Consider the following 20,566-nt stretch of genomic DNA (forward strand, 5'->3'; position numbering starts at 1 on the left):
TTCATTCCTCTTCCCTTCCTTGGCCAACTGGTGATGTCCACAGCAAAGCGGACCGAGAGCACGCACCCCAGCAGAAATCGGGAGAGAATGCCAACATCCAGCCCAACATCCAGCTGATCCTCCGGGCGGAGCCCACTGTCACAAACATCCTCAAGGTGAGTGTGCCCTTCCCTGGCCACCACAGTCTTCTCTTTCTTCTTTCCAGTGCTCCATCTGCTTGCAGATAAATAAACAGAGGCCACAGACCTCTGTCTCCTTTAGCTTTTATACATAGTTGCTTTGGAGGTAGTGAAAGGGGAGGCAAGGGCAGCTACCACTGAATGCTAACCCGTGGGAGCTTCATTTGTACACCAGGCACTGCAGTAGGCGCTTTCACTTAGGCCATCTCACATGGAAACAACAGAGACGTGGGTGCGGTGGCTCACGCCTGTAATCCCAGCATTTTGGGAGGCTGAGGTGGGAAGATCCCTTGAGGTCAGGAGTTTGAGACCAGCTTGGCCAACGTGGTGAAACCCAATCTCTACTAAAAACACAAAATTCACTGGGTGTGGTGGTGCATGCCTGTAATCCCAGTTACTTGGGAGGCTGAGGCAGGAGAATCGCTGAACCCCGGGGGGCAGAGGTTGCAGTGAGCCAAGATCGCACCACTGCACTCCAGCCTCGGCGATAGAGCGAGACTCCGTCTAAAAAAGGAAAGGACAGAGAAGATCCTAGCCGTGACCTTGCCCACTCCAACCTTACCACCTGCATGCCAGTGTAGATGAGAGGGATGGATCGGAGAGCAAGGGTGGGTTTTAGGAATGATTTTCCAGATTGAAGTCAGAAAGATGTAGATTACGTTCCAGGTTGTGAAGAGAGAAAATGTGGCTAGGCTGTATCTTGGGTGGGGGGTCTTCAGTGTTCTTCAGGACTTGATTTCCTGTCCTGTCCCCAGACGATGGATGCAGACCACTCTAAGTCACCGGAGGGACTGCTGGGAGTCCTGGGCCACATGCTGTCCGGGAAGAGTCTGGACTTGCTGCTGGCTGCCGCCGCCGCCACTGGAAAGCTGAAATCCTTCGCCCGGAAATTCATCAAGTGAGGAAGGCCAAGCCCCTGACCCCAGGGCGTGCAGGGAGGCCGCGCGTTGGGAGGAGGTAGCAGGGTAGGAGTCAGGTGCCTGGGTCTGGGTCTCATCCAGAGACCCACGGGCCTAGGCAGAGCATCCTGGCTGGAGATCTTGGAGGAAGGGCCTGTTCTCACGACCTAAGTGTTCCTTTCTCTTCAGCTGAGGATGGAGTGGACATGTTTGGTAAAGAGATGAGGGTAAGGGTTGAGGTGTTGAACATTGGGCATGGAGGAATTCCAAGTATGCCCAGTTATTAATAAGGGGCTCTCAAATTCTGTTGCCTTTTTTGGTTGCCCTGGAATTTGACATATATAGAACATGGTTCCATTCAGTGAGCCATTCTCTAGGCCTTGGAAATCTTCTAACAATAAAAATCCTTCTGGCCGGGTGCGGTGGCTCACGCCTGTAATCCTAGCACTTAGGGAGGCCAAGGTGGGCAGATCACCTGAGGTCAGGAGTTCAAGACCAGCCTGGCCAACTTGGTGAAACCCTGTCTCTACTAAAAATACAAAAAATTAGCTGGGTGTGGTGGCGGGCACCTGTAATCCCAGCTACTTGGGAGACTGAGGCAGAAGAATTGCTTGAACGGAGGCGGAGGTTGCAGTGAGCTGAGATTGTGCCACTGCACTCCAGCGTGGGTGACAGAGCGAGACTCTGTCTCAAAAAAAAAAACAAAAAACAAAAAACAAAAACCACAAAAACCTTTTTTCTGTAGCAATGTGTCTCATTTTAAGTTTAACCAGTAACTCAGACTCTAGCTATCGCTCTCTGAACATGTCTAGCCCCAGCGCCCAGCTACTGCTCAGCTCATGCCCTGGTCAATGCCACCTGTCTCCATTCCTTTCAGTTTGAATGAATTCACAACCTATGGCAGCGAAGAAAGCAGTAAGTCAGCCCTGTGCATCCGCAGGCCCAGTGGGCCCTGAGGAGGGGTGTGGCGGGAGAGTGTGGGAGGGAGGAGGGCTCCCCAGCTCAACAGGGGGAGGCTGTGCTCCCTCCTCAGAGCCATGACCAATGGAAGCTTCCACAGAGCTTGAAAGTGGATAATGCTGGAAAAGGATTCTTCCCAGACCATCCCTGTGTCTCCTTCCCCCCCTCATCCCTTTACGACTTGGTTAGGTATGCCAGGAGAGGGTGCTGGGGGTCTTTGGTCTCAAGGAAGGGATGATGTTCCAGTTGAGACTCAAGAAAAGGATTCTGAGCCTCAGAGCTTTGAAGGAGCCACTTGGTCCCTGACCTTCCTAGAGGCAAATCCCGATCCCTGTCAACCCAGACACGGGCTCCCCCCTGCCCTCGTCTAGGAGCTCAGCCTTCCCGTCCTTCCACAGCCAAACCGGCCTCCGTCCGGGCCCTGCTGTTTGACATCTCTTTCCTCATGCTGTGCCATGTGGCCCAGACCTATGGTTCAGAGGTGAGAGAGGGGAGCGACCGGGATGGGGGCTCAAGGGAAGGAGGTAACCCGGAACTCTCCCCACCTCACTGCCTGCGCCCCCCGCAGCCTCTCAGCCAGTTAGTTCTGTGGGCCTCAGAAACCAGGTGCCCACCCGGGCTGGAGTCCGTAGAGGCACCTTCAGCCCTATGTTCACATTGACCACTAGGTGGCAGCATTGCCCCCGTCTGGCTCCCTTAGACCAGTTCGTCCCCAGTCTTTGGGCTGGGCTGGAGCAGCAGCCTGGCGGGAAACAGTGCAGCCCCAGGTCCAGCGCTGGCAGGCGCCGCGCCCTCCCCACTCGGCTGGTGCCCCCCTTCCCCTTTCCCAGGTGATTCTGTCCGAGTCGCGCACAGGAGCTGAGGTGCCCTTCTTCGAGACCTGGATGCAGACCTGCATGCCTGAGGAGGGCAAGATCCTGAACCCTGACCACCCCTGCTTCCGCCCCGACTCCACCAAAGTGGAGTCCCTGGTGGCCCTGCTCAACAACTCCTCGGAGATGAAGCTAGTGTCAGTGGCCCGGGCGCCCACTCCAAGGGTGGCGGTGGGGGCAGGGTCAAGACCCGCTCCCTGAGCCCGTTCCCTGCTCCCCTGTGCTGACTTCTCTGCACACCCGCAGGCAGATGAAGTGGCATGAGGCCTGTCTCAGCATCTCAGCCGCCATCTTGGAAATCCTCAATGCCTGGGAGAATGGGGTCCTGGCCTTCGAGTCCATCCAGGTAGCCCCGCCTTCCCAGCAGCCTTTGCTCCCCTGAGACACAGAGCCAGCCAGTGATGACTTGTTATATTTCGTAAGGGCAAGAAGACCTTTAATCCAGGAGCTCATGTTTTGATATTGATATTTTGTGTAATCGTTGTCTTAGCTACTCCCTCTGGCCCAGGTAGCTCTGGGAAGATCAAACTTGTGGAGAGAGGTGTGGAATGTGGCCCGGGACTCCACCCGCTGCACTTAGCTGCCCGCAGAGGCTGAGAAGGTGATGTTGGCTCAAGAAAGGGAGATAGATGGTAGCCCATCACCTTTCCGTCTCCCCTAGAAAATCACTGATAACATCAAAGGGAAGGTATGCAGTCTGGCGGTGTGTGCTGTGGCTTGGCTTGTGGCCCACGTCCGGATGCTGGGGCTGGATGAGCGTGAGAAGTCGCTGCAGATGATCCGCCAGCTGGCAGGGCCACTGTTTAGTGAGAACACCCTGCAGTTCTACAATGAGAGGTCGGTAACCCGCCTTCCCTTCTCAGACCCTTCAAGTGTGTTGTGAGAAGTCAGCACATCCAGTAACAAGCACCCCTCTCTTTTCTGACCTTCACAAACACGCTACTTGATCACTCACTCACTCACTTTCCTATTCATGCATTCACGCATCTGACTCAGCAAACATGTACTGTGTCTCTGTGGCAGAAGCGTTTATATGCCAGCACCTGCTGTGTTGTCAGAAATGCAGACCCTAAATAGGGTCTGCCCGCAGAGACTCAAGTTCTAGACAACTAGCTCCCAAAAGAACAAAGCTGTGTGACTGTCTAGGAGCTAGGAACCTGTCTGTAGATTTTACAGGACGTGCCCCACCCTCAGTTACCTCTTAGGACAGTTTCCTGCCCTGGCTCTTCAGGGGCTTCGAGGACTTCCCTGGTGACCAGCTACATTGAGTTCATTCACCCAACCAATAAGTTGTTTGCTTTTTTTAATTGTAAAAAACACATAAGATTTGCCATCTTAGCCATGTTTAAGTGTACTGTTCGGTAGTGTTAAGTATATTCACACTGTTGTGTAACAGGTCTCCAGAACTTTCTTGCATCTCTGAAACTCCATACCCACTGAACAACAGCTTCCCATTTTCCCCTCCCTCCAGCTCCTGGTAACTACCATTTTACTTTGTGTGTCTAGGAATTTGACTACTTTATGCTTTTTTTGTTGCTGTTGTTGAGACAAGGTCTTACCCTTGCCCAGATCAGAGTGAGTCTCACTGCAACCTCAAATTCCTGGGCTCAAGTGATCCTCTCGCCTCAGCCTCCCGAGTAGCTGGGACTGCAGGCCCACAGCCGGCTAATTTTTCTAGTCTTTGTAGAGACAGGGTCTCACTATATTGCCAGGTCTTGAACTCCTGGCCTTGAGTGATCCTCTCACCGTGGACTCCCAAAGTGCTGGGATTACAGGCGTGACCCACCGTGCCCTGCTGAATTTGACTACTTTTTAGATGCCTCATTTAACTGGAATCATACAGTCCTTGCCTTTTCGTGACTCACTGACTTCACTCAGCATGATGTCCTCAAAGCTCATCCATGTAGTAGCACGTGACAGGAATTCCTTCCTTTTTAAGGCTGAATAATACTCTGTTGTGGGCCGGGCGTGGTGGCTCACGCCTGCAATCCTAGCACTTTGGGAGGCTGAGGTGGGTGGCTCACTTGAGGTCAGGAGTTTAAGGCCAGCCTGACCAACATGGTGAAACCTTGGCCTTACTAAAAATACAAAAATGAGCAGGGAGTGGTGGCAGGCGCCTGCAATCCCAGCTACTTGGGAGGCTGAGACAGGAGAATCGCTTGAACCCAGGAAGCGGAGGTTGCAGTGAGCCGAGATCGTGCCACTGCACTCCAGCCTGGGTGAAAGAGTGAGACTCTGTCTCAAAAAACAAAACAAAAACAAAAAAAAACCTCTATTGTGTGGCTATACCACATCTTGATCCCTCCTCTGTCAGTGGACACTTCAGTTGCTTCCACCTTTGGGCTATAGTGAATAGTGCTGCTGTGAACATGGGTGTTTACCAGCTAATACGTTTTGGGTGTTGCCATGTCTTTATGGCAACGTTGAGGATGTCTTTATTTATTTATTTATGTACTTATTTTTGAGACGGCGTTTCGCTCTGTCGCCCAGGCTGGAGTGCTGTGGCACTATCTAGGCTCACTGCAGTCTCCGCCTCCTGGGTTCAAGAGATTCTCCTGCCTCAGCCTCCTGAGTAGCCGGGATTACAGGCATGTGCCACCACACCTGGCTAATTTTTGTATTTTTGGTAGAGATGGGGTTTCACCATGTTGGCCAGGCTGGTCTCGAACTCCTGATTTCAGGTGATCTTCCCGCCTCAGCCTCCCGAAGTGCTGGGATTATAGGCATGAGCCACCGCACCGGGCCTGAGGATGTCTTAATAGGGAGAAGGGGAAGCATTGAGCTGAATGAGGTTTGGACGGTCTGGAAAAGCACATCTCGTTTTCCCCTTGCCTCCTTCTTTTTTCCTTTCTTCTCTCATTTCTCCACCACCTTCCCCCCCCGCCCTACCAAGTAGGGAGCTTTTGCTCTGGTGTAACCCATTCTAAGCACCCTAAATCCTATCTGGGTAAGGGGTAGTGAGAAGTCTGTGGCTCCATTGTGCAGGTGGGAAAAGTGGCTCTAAAAGTCATAGCAACTTTCCCAGAGCCACCCTGCATTCCAGGAACAGTCAGCACTCGGCCCGGGTCTGTATTCACTTCCGAAGCCTCTTTCCATGAGAAAATTCCTGGATATACACTTCTATCTGCCCAGCTACCAGGGGCCGGGAAGAGTCCTGTGGGGCAGCCCTTGGGCCTCTCCTGGAAGGAACAGTTTACTTTGGGAGGAGGCCAGGGCTGGGCGGAGACCCCCAAGCACTCAGCCTAGGGGGAAGTGATTGTGTTTATTTATGTGGCAGGTTGGCAGGGCCCAGGCCTGGGGGATGGGGGAAGTTGGAGAATAAAAGAAAATGTGAATATCTGGCTGGAATGGCCAGGGGGAGGAAAGCCCCTCCCCAGTCCCTATTTATAGGCTTTGTGTCCTGCAGGTGAGAGACCTGCCAGGAGCAGAGCAGGGGCCAGGTCACCCCGGGGTATACCGTCCCCCAGCCCCCCACTGCAAAACTGGGTTAATGCCTCAGGGAGATTTCCGTAACCTAAGTCCAAGGGAAAGTCTGGCATGGGTGTTCCCTCCTCTCCCTCCCCACCCTACAGTGGCACCTGAGCCTCAGGTCCTCTCGGCCCTCCCCCAGGGTGGTGATCATGAACTCGATCCTGGAGCGCATGTGTGCCGACGTGCTGCAGCAGACAGCCACGCAGATCAAGTTTCCCTCCACCGGGGTGGACACAATGCCCTACTGGAACCTGCTGCCCCCCAAGCGGCCCATCAAAGAGGTGCTGACGGACATCTTTGCCAAGGTGCTGGAGAAGGGCTGGGTGGACAGCCGCTCCATCCACATCTTTGACACCCTGCTGCACATGGGCGGCGTCTACTGGTTCTGCAACAACCTGATTAAGGTACTTGGGCTGGAGTGGCTGTGGGCCGACATGGGTCCTGTCCCCTGGCTCCCCACACCTGGCCTGGTCTGCCAGGCTTCCCTGAGAGGCTGCCGTGAGCCAGGTGGCCTCCCCGGAATGCCTCGCCTCAGAGTTGCCTCCTTGGGGAGCTCTGGCCAGAGACTGGGATTCAGCCTGAGGGGCGGAGCAACATCTGGGGCCCCCTCTGCGGGCCTTACTGGACAGCCATGCTGGGGTGGCAGGGTGTAGGAGCCCCAGATCCTGGGCCCCTGGCTCCTGAACTGCCCCCCTTCCTGCGCACTAGGAGCTGCTGAAGGAGACGCGGAAGGAGCACACGCTGCGGGCAGTGGAGCTGCTCTACTCCATCTTCTGCCTGGACATGCAGCAAGTGACCCTGGTCCTGCTGGGCCACATCCTGCCTGGCCTGCTCACTGACTCCTCCAAGTGGCACAGCCTCATGGACCCCCCGGGCACTGCTCTTGCCAAGTAAGATTCTCTTCAGAGCTTGCCCTGCTCCGGCCACCCAGGGTCAGGCACCCCTCGCCTGGTGCCACCCTGGGAGACTGGGCTTTGGGGAGCCCAGTCAGACACAGAAAGCTCCTGGGGCACCTCTCACTGTCCCCCTTTTTCTGGAACCCTTTGCCAGGCTGGCCGTGTGGTGTGCCCTCAGTTCCTACTCCTCCCACAAGGGACAGGCGTCCACCCGCCAGAAGAAGAGACACCGCGAAGACATTGAGGTAGGCCCCCCAGCCGCCCTCGCCGGCTTCACTTGTTCACCGGTTTGTTACAGCATTTCCTAAGGATTCCCCAGGCAAAGGGAAGCAGTTGTGGCCCCTGCCCTTGGGGCAGCTGTGCCTGGGCATGATTGGTCAGGAATCTGCATGGGTGATTTGTGTGGCCCCAGCCTGCCCATGGGCACAAGGGGCCTGTCAGATTGTGGGAGGGGTTGAGCAGAGAGGGGCTGAGGCCCTGCTAGCCATGCTGACCTCGCTCAAATCGGAGCTCAAGCTCTTTTCCCTGACAGCTGGAAACTGGGGGGTTTAGGGGTGTATAACAGTGACTTTCACACCCTCTAGGATTATATCAGCCTCTTCCCCCTGGACGATGTGCAGCCTTCGAAGTTGATGCGACTGCTGAGCTCTAATGAGGACGATGCCAACATCCTTTCGAGCCCCAGTGAGTGTGTGGGCTGGCCGCACGCCACTCCTTTTCCTGGGAATTCACTCCCCGATGCTGCCACTCTGCCGCTGCCCCAGCTGCAGGCATCTTTGCAGCTGGTCAGAGAGGGTGTGGCAGGGACCTGCTGTTCTAGCCCCCAAGGGGGTGCTCTGTGTCCTGCCCCTGGAGAAGAGGTTGCTGTTCTCACTCCCTGAGGGTTGAAGCTCCTCTGCCCAGGTCCAGCCCAGCCCACAGTTGTTCCCCTGCAGCCCTCCTGCCCCCTCCCTTACCCCAGGGTTGAGGGGATGACAAGCTACCCAAGTGAGTGAGTTCACTGCCTCAGGCACAGCCTGTGCCATTGACTCACCAGCTCTGACCTTCCTTCCTTCCTTCCCCCAAAACATGCCCGGAGAGGCCCGGGCTGGGGCATGGGGCTACTCCCCACCTTCCTGCCTAAAGAGCACACCCCCCACCAACCACTTCCCTGGAGGTCATCCTTTTCACTGTCCTCTCCTCCCTGCCAGGCTTACTGCCAAGGGTTCCTTCTGTGGCATTTTTCCTGTTTCCAGAGATTTCTCCTGAGCCTGAACTTTTCTCTGAAGCCTTTTAGGAACTAGGGGACCAACTATACACTTGATCAGAAGAAAGATGCTAGGTTTGCCAGCTACAAGCGCTGTGACCTTTAGCTAGCGACTGAGCCAGCCCCCGTCTGGGTCTCCTCATCTGTAAATGGGGTGTTGTGAGGAATAAGCAGCTTAGGAAGTACCAAGATCGGCCCCTGGCCCTGTGTGCTCGCCACATGTTAGTTTTTCTCTCTCATTCCATTGGGATCTCTGTATCTGAGGTCCCTCTGTGCCCTTTTTTTGTTTTGTTTGTTTTTTGTTTGTTTGTTTGTTTGTTTGTTTTTTTGAGTTGGAGTCTCCCTCTGTTGCCCAGGCTGGAGTGCAGTCGCGCGATCTCAGCTTACTGCAAGCTCCGCCTCCTGGGTTTAAGCAATTTTCCTGTCTCAGCCTCCTGAGTCGCTGGGACTACAGGCGCCTGCCACAACGCTTGGCTAATTTTTGTATTTTTAGTAGAGACGGGGTTTCACCATATTGGTCAGGCTGGTCTCGAACTCCTGAACTCAGATGATCCATCCGCCTTGGCCTCCCAAAGTGCTGGGATTACAGGCGTGAGCCACCACGCCCAGCCTGTTTTTCTGAGACACGGTTTTGCTCTGTTGCTCAGGCTGGAGTGCAGTGGCACCATCTCGGCTCACTGCAGCCTTGTTCTCCTAGGCTCAAGCAGTCTGCCTCAGCCTCCCAAGGAGCTGGGACTACAGGCTTTGGCACCACACCCAGCTAATTTTTGTATTTTTTGTAGAGATGAGGTCTCGCTAGTTGCCAAGGCTGGTCTCAAACTCCTGAACTCAAGCGATCCTCCTGCCTTGGCCTCCCAAAATGCTGGGATTACAGGTGTGAGCCACTGTACCTGGCCTCCCTTTGTGCTCTTGATCTCAGGGTCTTCTCTGGGCTCTCCATGTACCAGTTACCTCCGATGGGTGAAGGTCGGGTGGGGGCATCCCCGGGGAGCACCACTTTTGCACTCGGCAGGCTGTTTCCCAGCGCTCCATCTGCTCCGTCCCACAGCAGACCGATCCATGAGCACCTCCCTCTCAGCCTCTCAGCTCCACACGGTCAACATGCGGGACCCTCTGAACCGAGTCCTGGGTGAGTTCCCCACCCCTGCTGCCGAACCTGGGGCTAAGCTGGACGAGTCCCTCTTCTCATGGAGGCTGGGAGACCTTGTCAGCTGGAAGGGGCCTTGCGGTGCCCCTCCCTTCCCTCTCCATGCCCCTCATTGTTGGCTGTCCTGGCCCCCAGGCTCCTGTCTAGTTCCCCCTCCTCCCCTCCCCAATTGCCTTTTATATTTTCTCTCTCTGACACCCCATTTTGGGGACATGCTCAGCATGTGTTTCTTTTCCCTTTTCAGTCCCACCTTCTCCCAGAGTGTGACCTCACCCTCTCTCATGGAACTCCCTCCTGTCACTCTCCCCCCACTCTCTACAGCCAACCTGTTCCTGCTCATCTCCTCCATCCTGGGGTCTCGCACCGCTGGCCCCCACACCCAGTTCGTGCAGTGGTTCATGGAGGAGTGTGTGGACTGCCTGGAGCAGGGCGGCCGTGGCAGCGTCCTGCAGTTCATGCCCTTCACCACCGTGAGTACCACCTTCCCGGCTCTCCTGCTGGTGCTGGGGCCTCGGGGCAGCCCTTAGAGCAGGGAGGGGCCTCCTTCCCCCTGGGACAGCACACCCACCACCAGCCGTCCCGCAAGCAGCATCTGTCTGTCCGTGGCAGGTGTCGGAACTGGTGAAGGTGTCAGCCATGTCCAGCCCCAAGGTGGTTCTGGCCATCACGGACCTCAGCCTGCCCCTGGGCCGCCAGGTGGCTGCTAAAGCCATTGCTGCACTCTGAGGGGCTTGGCATGGCCGCAGTGGGGGCTGGGGACTGGCGCAGCCCCAGGCGCCTCCAAGGGAAGCAGTGAGGAAAGATGAGGCATCGTGGCTCACATCCGCTCCACATGGTGCAAGAGCCTCTAGCGGCTTCCAGTTCCCCGCTCCTGACTCCTGACCTCCAGGATGTCTCCCGGTTTCTTCTTTCAAAATTTCCTCTCCATCTGCTGGCACCTGAGGAGTGTGAGCAGCCTGGACCACAAGCCCAGTGGTCACCCCTGTGTGCGCCCGCCCCAGCCCAGGAGTAGTCTTACCTCTGAGGAACTTTCTAGATGCAAAGTGTGTGTGTGTGTGTGTGTGTGTGTGTGTGTGTATTTTGTAATATGTGAGGGAAATCTACCTTCGTTCATGTATAAATAAAGCTCCTCGTGGGTCCCTTTGTGACTGTGTGTGCTGTTGGTATTGGTGCCACCCGGGGCAGGGCATAGTGTCCTCTCCCTGGACTCCTGTGCTGTGGCCAGGGAACGGCTCACTCCTGTGGTGAGGAGGAGGAGGAAGAGGAGCAGAGGCGGCAGGGCTCAGGGTCCTATGTGGGCTTGCTCAGCTGGGGAAGGGCCAGGGGAAAGCAGCTTCCCTTCCTTGGAGCCAAGTTGGCTGGCCTGCTGCCCCCTCCCCCAAAGCCAGCTGTACCCTGAAAGGGGAGAGGCTTTGGCTCAGGGCCCCACAGTGCTGGGGCAGGGTGGCCTGCTCTGCTGTCTCCCGAACCTGGTCCAACACCACCCACACTCTGACTAGCCTGGGATTTGATCTGTTGCCTCCAAAAAAGGACTGGGGGATGGGAGGCGGGGGGATGAGGGGCCGGACCTTTCTTTAACCCTTCCTTGCCTGCCTCACACATCTCTGAGCCCCTAGATGGATGACTCCGAGCTGGCAGTGGGCACTTCTGACCCTGCTTTCCGAGGAGCCACGGGCAGGGGAGGTGGGAGGGACTGAGGAGCTGAGGAGGAGAAGGCTTGGGCAGATAGTGGACTGGGGACTGGTGGGGGTACCCCAAAGCCACACAGCAGTCTTTGGCTGCAGGCAGGCCTCACACCTGTGGTGCGGTCGCTGGCCCCCCTGCTTGCCACAGCTCCCCACCCTCCTGGGCTGTGAGCTTAGCGCTCTTCAGCCTAAGGCTGCCACAAGCAGGAAGTGACCAACTGGGGCGAGTGCAGAGACCGAGTCTGAGGAGAGAAGCTCTGACCCCAGTGGTCACCTTGAACTTGGCTTCCACTTTGTGGGCAACTTGATGGATGGGCTCAAGTTTATGGAAGATGGTAAATGACAAGCCTGGTGCAGATGCTCAGCACTCCCTGGCTTCATCTTGTCTGGCTGTGTCTGGCCTGTTAAGCCCACCCAGACCCCATGCCCTCTCCTTTCCGGGTTCCCATGGTCCCCGTGCCTCTGTCTTCCCTGCCAGGCTTTGGCTGCTCGAGTGCAGATTCCATGTCTGCCTTGTTCCCTGCTGTGTCCCCAGCACTTAGCCCAGCGTCTGCACAGAGTAGGTGCTCAGATAAATATGTGCTAACGGAATGAATGTCAGACGAACTTGACAACTTTCCTCCTCCTCCCTGGACCTCCTCCCCGGACCTCCTCCCCGACCTCCCTCTGGCCTCTCCCACCCTTCAGCCACCTCCCCAGCCCCTGGCCAGGCACCAGCTGGACTCAAGAAGGAGGAAGGACGTGACTGGAGGCAAACACTTTATTATCCTGAAGTTCAGTTACAATGCGACAGTGGAGGGGACACTGGTGAGTGGGGGGTGAAGAGGTGGAGGGTGACAGTGGAGCTTCCTTTCACACACAGGCCTGACATGATTCCTCCTGTCTGCTCCCTCCCACATCCCCAGTCCCCGTCCAGCAAGGCAAATGTCCAGGCACCTGCCTGGCCCTAAAAAGAGTCACAGTCCTGACCCTCGTGGGGGCAGGGCAGGTGTCCCGAGGGCACCCAGAAAAACAGGAGACACGTCGGTGATTTTCGGGAGTCAAACCATGTCCCAAAAGTCTTAAGAAGAAAAACGAGATTCCCCAGCAAATTCGTGGGACCCCAGGGCCATGCCTCCCAGCTCTGGCCACCTCTGCTTGTCCAGGGGCCTCACAGTCAAGGGGATGCAGGGGCCGCTGTGCAGTCAGCTGAGGCCAGAGTGAGGGGTGCAAGGACCCAGATGGGGAACACTGCTGTTTAAATATTAAACAGGGATTTCTTGTCTCCCACGTGGGAGACCTGATACTCTCAAGGGTCCCAGGTGGGGACCCTCAGGACCAGGGGCTCACAGCGGCTCATCCCAGTGCCCACTGCAGAGCCAGGGCTGGGGAGCAGTCATAGTAATAAATACTTGGTATTTACCTATCTACCTCCCAGTCCAGGGGATGGGAGGACAGGAGCTTTTTCTCACTGCTACAGGCAGGAGAATGAAACTCAGAAATGCAGGGAAGGACACAGAGGCCTGGGGCTCCGTTCTGCTCTTCCCTGTCTTTAAATATGAGGCTTAAATAGACATAAATATTAAATAGAGATAAATACATGGGATGGGGAGGGCTTGGCTCAGGGCTGGGCAAGGTGGCGTAGAACGCGGTACGACACCTCCAGGAAGCTCTGCAGATGGGAGGCAACCAGGACCCCTCCTGCCCGGCGCTGGAAAGCAGAGGCGAAGGCCGGCATGGCACCCTGGGTGGGCTGCAGGGCAGGGGCCATTCCCAGTTCTTCCATCTGTGGGGGAAAGCTGTGATCAGTGGTTGGGCCCTTCTGAGTGGGCATTATTACAAATGAGGAAATGCTGGGGGCTGACAGCATGGACAGGGCCCATACACAGGCCCGGCTGTGGTGCCCAGAATGCCAGCACGACCTTGGCCACCCTGCCCAACAAGGCTCACCTGCTGCCAGATGGTGGTGGCAAAGTCGGCGACGTCCAGCTGCAGTGTGTCCAAGGTGGGACCCAACTCGGGGGAGATCCCTTCCAGGGCCTGCAGGAGCCCCTGGTAGAGGAAGAGGCCGCTATGGAGTTGGCTCAAGCAGCCTGCCTGTGAGACAGAGCAGAAGAGTTAGGGGGTGCTGCCTGAGATACGTCAGGCCCCCAGCTTGGAACCTGGAGACCTGGGGGAGCCCATGGATGTCCCTCCTCTCCTTCCCCCTCCTCATTAGCCTTATCCTTTCCTGACACTCACCAGCTGCAGGGCCTGGCTGGGGCAGCTGCTCAGGGGAGCCCAGGGGATGCCCAGAGAGTGTCCGAGCAGCACCAGCTCCTCGGGGTGGCACAGCTTGTAGGTGGCACACTGGGGATGGAAGGATGCTGAGTGAGACTCGCCGTGGCCGGGTCGCCGCTCCTTCCCGGGTCCTCCCCGACTCTCTGGTCTTTCCCCTCCCTCCATGTCCTGCCAGGCTGTTCAGTTCCTCTCTGCCCTGCACCCCCACTCTCTGATCTCACAGGGGCCCTTGCCCTTTCTCCTGAATGTGATGCCTCCACTCCCATCCCAGCCAGCCCTCCTGAGCACTGTCCCCACCAAGGTCCTCCTCCCCAAGTCCCTTCCCAGCCTTCCCCAGCTCCACTGCTCCTAATATTCTCCCATGTCCCTTCCAGAGGATGTCGGCCCTGCAGTTCCATCCCCCTTAGCTCTCCCCGCCGGGCTTCCCTCCACAGCCCTCTCACCCGCCTCACTCACCAGCTTCTCCTGGAGCGCCGCGCCATCGCCCTGGATCTTCCTCACTTGCTCTAAGCACTTGAGCAGGAAGCTCTGGGGCAGGGAGCTGGCAGGGCCCAGGGGGGTGGCTTCCTGCACTGTCCAGAGTGCACTGTGCCACAGCAGCAGCTGCAGGGCTGGGGACAGAGCGGGCTCAGGAGACATGCTGTTCCCTACCACCTGAGGCCCTCTCGGGGACACTGGGTGCCTTTAATCCCCATTCCCAGAACAGGGATCCCCAGCCCCTCTGTCACACCAGCCTCCCTCCCATGCCAGGGCAGGCGGCTCTCCCATCCTGGGCCAAGACACTCACCCATCAGCTTCATGGGGCTCTGGGCGGCAGGTCCAGCCATGGGTCTGGGTGGGGCTGGGCTGCAGGCTCCGGGCTGTTTTGGGGCCCAGCTCTAGGGGGGCCTTTATACATAGCCCCATGGAGGCCTGGGAGGAAATTACCTGGGGCCACGACTAAGGCTTAGTAATAACTTCCCAGGATTTATGCAAATTTGGTGTCCAAGACAATGCAGGGGGGTTGGAACAAAAAGCTGTTTGCGAAAGTTTTGTGAAATTGTGGAATCTCTGATCCTCCTTTGACGTCGCCTTGCCCCCCTCAAACTCCCTTCCTCCCGCTGCCCCACCCAGGCCTGAATGGCCCCAGAGTGTTTGAACAGAACAGCTGAACAAAGGCTGAGCCGCTGATAGACGCCTGGAAGCGGCAGCAGCCTGTGGGGAAGTGGCAGCTGAGTCGGGGTCTCCCTCTCTGCTCTGGCAGACTTGCGGGGGCAGTGTCCTTTGCCCCTCTCCTTTGGGATTCTCAAGCCTGTCCCCCAAGCCCCCAAATTCTAAGAGAGAAAAAAAGAAGCTGGTTGCCCCCATTCCTACCCCCAAACTCTCCGGAGGCTGCCTGTCTGGGAGACCTCCTGAGCCCCTACCTGAGATAAGGACATTGGGTCTCGGCTGCTGTGCCCACCCCACACTTGGATAGGCACCATCGAAAGTTCCAGGCTGTCCTGTCCCAAGTTGATTAGCTGGGAACTCCCCCAGAAACCCCCCCGGCCCCCATGACTCATTCGGCTAAAGCCCCTAGAATCCCGGTAGAGCCCAGAGGAAACCGGATGTCTGTCCCGAATGAGGCAAGACCCTTTGAGGCGACTGGCTCACCTGACCTTCACCTCCTCGTGCACAACCCTGACAGTAGGGTCCCCAAGGGCTTTGGAACTGCGGGATTGGGACACGTGACTTCCTTGGTCATTCACCTTGAAGTGGACACGGGCTGGGGTGAGAGAGGGGAAACTGCCCCATCTTCTCATCTTAGAACCATGCAGCGTTAATGCTGGAAGGGACCTTGGAGTCGATTCCAACCCCGTGAACTGGGCCAGGGAAGGAAGTGCCTTGCCCAAGGTCATGGTAAGTGACAGAATTATAGCCTGGGCCTCTGGCTCAGACCTGAATGTTTTCTTTTTCTTTTCCAGATGGAGTCTTGCTCTGTTGCCCAGGCTGGAGTGCAGTGGCACGATCTCGGCTCACTGCAAACTCTGCCTCCTGGGTTCACGCCATTCTCCTGCCTCAGCCTCCCAAGTAGCTGGAACTACAGGTGCCCGCCACCATGCCCGGCCAATTTTTTGTATTTTTAGTAGAGACGGGGTTTCACCGTGTTAGCCAGGATGGTCACGATCTCCTGACCTCGTGATCCACCGGCCTCGGCCTCCCAAAGTGCTGGGATTACAGGCGTGAGCCACCGTGCCTGGCCTAGGCCTGAACGTTTTCTACAGGCCACAAGGCCTGCCTGGGGCAGTCTGACTGGCCACACCCAAGACTGTCACCTTCTGTCCTACTTTACCCCAGCATGCCAAGAAACAGACATCTCTGGATGAGAAGTGGACGTGGTGACTGGATGGGGCCATCTCTGGTGCTTGGGGGCCCCCTGGTGGTCACCAATGGCAGGGACGTCTGATCTCACACACTGATCTCACACACTGTTATCTGGTCCGCGGTCCTGCAGCTCCGCCTTAGCTCCGTGGCTCAGCACCTTGCACTGATGGGGCCCAGCTCTGTACCCAGCTCCCTGGGAGTAGAGGGTGGGTTTTTGTTGTTGTTTTTTTGAAATGGAGTTTCGCTCATTGCTCAGGCTGGAGTGCAATGGCACGATCTCGGCTCACTATAACCTCCGCCTCCCTGGTTCTAGTGATTTTCCTGCCTCAGCCTCCCAAGTAGGTGGGATTACAGGCATGCACCACCATGCTCATCTAATTTTGTATTTTTAATAGAGGTGGGATTTCACCATGTTGGTGGTCAGGCTGGTCTCGAACTCCTGACCTCAGGTGATCCACCCGCCTCGGCCTCCCAAAGTGCTGGGATTACAGGCATGAGCCACTGCACTTGGCCTTGAGGGTGGGTTTTTAACAGGACCATGGAAGGCAGGAGCTCCACATTCTTAAACATGTTGCCTGGCAACTATTGCATTGCACACCTCTTATACGTCAGGCACTTTTTTTTTTTTTTTTTAAGACAGAGTTTGGCTCTTGTTGCCCAGGCTGGAGTGGGTGGAGTGCAATGGCACGATCTCGGCTCACTGCAACCGCCGCCTCCTGGGTTCAAGCGATTCTCCTGCCTCAGCCTCCTGAGTAGCTGGGATTACAGGCATGCTCCACCACTGCCCCCACAGCCGGCTAATTTTGTATTTTTAGAAGAGATGGGCTTTCTCCATGTTGGCCAGGCTGGTCTCAAACTCCTGACCTTAGGTGATCCGCCCGCCTCGGCTTCCCAAAGTGCTGGGATTACAGGCATGAGCCACTGCGCCTAGCCATATCAGGCACCTCTTATTACACTTTTGTCAATTTTTTTGCGGGGGTGAAACAGGGTCTCAGTCTGTCCCCCAGCCTAGAGGGCCGTGGTACAATCACAGCTCACTGCAGTCTCCACCTCCCAGGCTCAAGCGATCCTCCCACTTTAGCCTCCCGTGTAGCTGGGACCACAGGCATGGACCACCATGCTCCGCCAATTTTTGTAATTTTTTTTTTTTGCAGAGATGGGGTTTCATCATGTTGCCCAGGCTGATCTCAAACTCCTGGGCTTGTGTCCGAAATTGGTGAGTGCTTGGTCTCACTGACTTCAAGAAGGAAGCCGCGGACCCTCGCAGTGAGTGTTACAGCTCTTAAGGTGGTGCGTCTAGAGTTTGTTCCTTCTGATGTTCGGATGTGTTCGCAGTTTCTTCCTTCTGGTGGGTTCGTGGTCTCGCTGGCTGAGGAGTGAAGCTGCAGACCTTCGCGGTGAATGTTACAGCTCTTAAGGCAGCGCGTCTGGAGTTGCTCGTTCCTCCGGGGAGGCTCATGGTCTCGCTGGCTTCAGGAGTGAAGCGGCAGACCTTCGCGGTGAGTGTTATAGCTCTTAAGGCAGCGCGGCCGGAGTTGTTCGTTCCTCCCGGTGGGCTCGTGGTCTTACTGGCTTCAGGAGTGAAGCTGCAGACCTTCGTGGTGAGTGTTACAGCTCATAAAAGCAGTGTGGACCCAAAGAGCGAGCAGTAGCAAGATTTATTGCAAAGAGCAAAAGAACAAAGCTGCCACATTGTGGATGGGGACCTGTGCGGGTTGCCACTGCTGGCTCGGGCAGCCTGCTTTTATTCTCTTATCTGGCCCCATCCACATCCTGCTGATTGGTAGAGCCGAGTGGTCTGTTTTGACAGGGCGCTGATTGGTGCATTTACAATCCCTGAGCTAGACACAAAGGTTCTCCACGTCCCCACTAGATTAACTAGATACAGAGTGTCGACACAAACATTCTCCAAGGCCCCACCAGAGTAGCTGTCAAGCCTCTGAGCCCAAGCCAAGCCATCGCATCCCCTGTAACTTGCACATATACGCCCAGATGGCCTGAAGTAACTGAAGAATCACAAAAGAAGTGAATATGCCCTGCCCCAACTTAACTGATGACATTCCACCACAAAAGACGTGTAAATGGCTGGTCCTTGCCTTAATTGATGACATTACCTTGTGAAAGTCCTTTTCCTGCCTCATCCTGGCTCAGAAAGCACCCCACTGAGCACCTTGCGAGCGCCCACTCCTGCCCGCCAGAGAACAAACCCCCTTTGACTGTAATTTTCCTTTACCTACCCAAATCCTATAAAACGGCCCCACCCTTATCTCCCTTCGCTGACTCTCTCTTTGGACTCAGTCCACCTGCACCCAGGTGATAAAAGCTTTATTGCTCACACAAAGCCTGTTTGGTGGTCTCTTCACACGGATGTGCATGAAAGTAGCCAGAGTGTCGATTGGTGCATGAAAGTAGCCAGATACAGAGTGTCGATTGGTGCATTCACATACCCTGAGCTAGACACAGGGTGCTGATTGGTGTGTTTACAAACCTTGAGCTAGATACAGAGTGCCGATTGGTGTATTTACAATCCCTGAGCTAGACATGAAGGTTCTCCAAGGCCCCATCAGAGTAGCTAGATACAGAGTGTGGATTGGTGCATTCACAGACCCTGAGCTAGACACAGGGTGCTGATTGGTGTATTTACGATCCCTGAGCTAGACATAAAGGTTCTCCAAGTCTCCACCAGACTCAGGAGCCCAGCTGGCTTCGCCCAGTGGATCCCGCACCAGGGCTGCAGGTGGAGCTGCCTGCCAGTCCCGGTGCCGTGCGCCCGCACTTCTCAGCCCTTGCGTGGTCGATGGGACTGGGCGCTGTGGAGCAGGGGGTGGCGCTCGTCGGGGAGGCTCGGACCGCACAGGCGCCCATGGAGGGGAGGCTCAGGCATGGCGGGCTGCAGGTCCCGAGCCCTGCCCCGCGGGAAGGCAGCTAAGGCCCAGTGAGAAATCGAGCGAGCGCAGCGCAGGCGGGCTGGCACTGCTGGCGGACCCAGTACACCCTCCGCAGCCGCTGGCCCGGGTGCTAAGCCTCTCATTGCCCGGGGCCTGGCAGGGCTGGCCCGCTGCTCCGAGTGCGGGGCCCGCCAAGCCCACGCCCACCCGGAACTCCAGCTGGCCCGCAAGCGCCGCGCGCAGCCCCGGTTCCTGCTTGAGCCTCTCCCTCCACACCTCCCTGCAAGCTGAGGGAGCCGGCTCTGGCCTTGGCCAGCCCAGAAAGGGGCTCCCACAGTGCAGCGGTGGGCTGAAGGGCTCCTCAAGTGCCACCGAAGTGGGAGCCCAGGCAGAGGAGGCGCCGAGAGCAAACGAGGGCTGTGAGGACTGCCGGCATGCTGTCACCTCTCAGGCTCAAGCCATCCACCCGCCTTGGCCTCCCGAAGTGCTGGGATTACAGGTGTGAGGCACTTTCGTCATTTCATCCTGTCAACCAACTGGTGTGTTGTAGCCAAGGGATGGCCTCAGAGAAGTGAAAAAACTTGTTCAAGATCACAGAACTAGCTGGTGGCTGAGCCAGGTAGGATTTGCAGTTAGATCATCTTGCCAAGCCCCTGCTGTTTCTGTGACACTACTTTCCTGTCAAGAAAGCTGTGCATCTTGAATAACGGCTCAATCCAGACTTCAGCCCCACATGGGGGAGAATAAAGACCAAACAGAGAGTGAGGGCTCATTATCACTGGCCATGACACATGGGGCTGAGCTGGACTGGAGGCTCAGAAGCCACAGTGATCTGACAGGGGGCAGGCTCCAGAGACCCCCGTTATTCATCCTTCCAGCATCCAGAAGGCTCTCCCAGGTATTTCTTCATGGTTAGAAGGGGCCGGCAGCTTCCCCTCCCACTTCCTGTTTTCTTCTGGTACTGGGCTTAGAGCATCTTTGTAAAGGATCTGGAGTAACTCTCATTTGTTGCTGGGGGGAGTGTAGATTGTAAAAAAAAACCTCCTTGGATGGCAACTTGGTAGTGTCTAGTTAATGTGGAAATGTGTATGTCCCGTGACCAAGCAACTCTACTTCTCAGGTATGCCTCAGAGCAGGAGTACGCAGACCTGAGTATGTACACTGATTTACACTGAGTTAGGAATGGCTTTTACACTTTTTTTTTTCTTTGAGACGAAGTCTCGCTCTGTCACCCAGGCTGGAGTGCAGTGGCATGATGTTGGCTCACTGCAACCTCTGCTTCCCGGGTTCAAGCGATTCTCCTGCCTCAGCCTCCCAAGTAGCTGGGATCACAGGTGTGCACCACCATGCCCAGATAATTTTTTTATTTTTAGTAGAAATGGGGTTTTGCTATGTTGGCCAGGCTGGTCTCGAACTGTTGATCTCAAGTGATCTGCCCGCCTCAGCCTCCCAAAGTGCTGGAATTACAGGCGTGAGCCATGGCGCCTGGCCGGCTTTTACACTTTTAAATGGTTAGGGGAAAATTTTTAAAAAGATTATTTTATAAAATGTAAAAATCATATGAAATTCAAATCTCGATGTCTATAAAAAATTCATGTATGTATTGTTAATAGCTGCTTTTGTGCTAGAAAGACAGGGCAGAGTGATTGTGACAGAGACCATACGGCCCACAAGCCTAAAAAATTGACTATCTGGATCTTTGAGTTTGCAAACTATATACA

The 20,566-nt window shown here is 55.9% G+C and overlaps 2 protein-coding genes and 1 non-coding gene across 18 annotated transcripts in view; 2 read left to right on the forward strand and 1 right to left on the reverse strand.

The window, feature by feature from the left end:
- The window catches only part of MED24 (mediator complex subunit 24), a 35,929-nt gene extending 25,114 nt beyond the window's left edge, over positions 1-10,815 (forward strand). For 4 of the 15 annotated variants that reach the window (XM_063599058.1, XM_063599060.1, XM_063599057.1 and 1 more), the window contains 14 exons: positions 44-155; positions 899-1,077; positions 1,956-1,993; positions 2,437-2,519; positions 2,869-3,047; positions 3,157-3,256; positions 3,572-3,747; positions 6,521-6,785; positions 7,090-7,271; positions 7,432-7,522; positions 7,862-7,961; positions 9,572-9,652; positions 9,992-10,140; positions 10,280-10,815. In XM_063599058.1, coding sequence (XP_063455128.1) covers positions 44-155; positions 899-1,077; positions 1,956-1,993; positions 2,437-2,519; positions 2,869-3,047; positions 3,157-3,256; positions 3,572-3,747; positions 6,521-6,785; positions 7,090-7,271; positions 7,432-7,522; positions 7,862-7,961; positions 9,572-9,652; positions 9,992-10,140; positions 10,280-10,396 — 1,852 coding nt within the window. In that variant the 3' untranslated portion in view covers positions 10,397-10,815. The remainder of the gene's footprint in view (positions 1-43; positions 156-898; positions 1,078-1,955; positions 1,994-2,436; positions 2,520-2,868; positions 3,048-3,156; positions 3,257-3,571; positions 3,748-6,520; positions 6,786-7,089; positions 7,272-7,431; positions 7,523-7,861; positions 7,962-9,571; positions 9,653-9,991; positions 10,141-10,279) is intronic. The other 11 variants (XM_034941937.3, XM_034941939.3, XM_003831426.6 and 8 more) reach the window with 3 other exon arrangements.
- LOC112437693 (small nucleolar RNA SNORD124) lies at positions 2,257-2,360 on the forward strand. Its single transcript, XR_003026245.1, has one exon. It is a non-coding gene; the product is annotated as a small nucleolar RNA SNORD124 (small nucleolar RNA).
- A 1,282-nt stretch (positions 10,816-12,097) lies between the features above and the next one.
- Positions 12,098-14,517, reverse strand: CSF3 (colony stimulating factor 3). Of its 2 annotated transcripts, XM_003831435.4 has the most exons (5): positions 14,402-14,517; positions 14,071-14,225; positions 13,576-13,683; positions 13,285-13,431; positions 12,098-13,120 (listed from the first exon to the last, which is right to left on the reverse strand). In XM_003831435.4, the coding sequence occupies exons 1-5, from the start codon at positions 14,439-14,441 to the stop codon at positions 12,956-12,958; spliced, it is 615 nt and encodes a 204-aa protein (XP_003831483.1). In that variant the 5' UTR covers positions 14,442-14,517; the 3' UTR covers positions 12,098-12,955. The 2 variants fall into 2 exon arrangements, with proteins under 2 accessions (XP_003831483.1, XP_008955032.1); XM_008956784.4 differs by lacking the exon at positions 13,576-13,683.
- Positions 14,518-20,566: the final 6,049 nt, after the last annotated feature.

This window comes from Pan paniscus, chromosome 19 (assembly GCF_029289425.2).
Source record: "Pan paniscus chromosome 19, NHGRI_mPanPan1-v2.0_pri, whole genome shotgun sequence".
In the NCBI taxonomy this organism is placed as follows: Eukaryota; Metazoa; Chordata; class Mammalia; order Primates; family Hominidae; genus Pan; species Pan paniscus.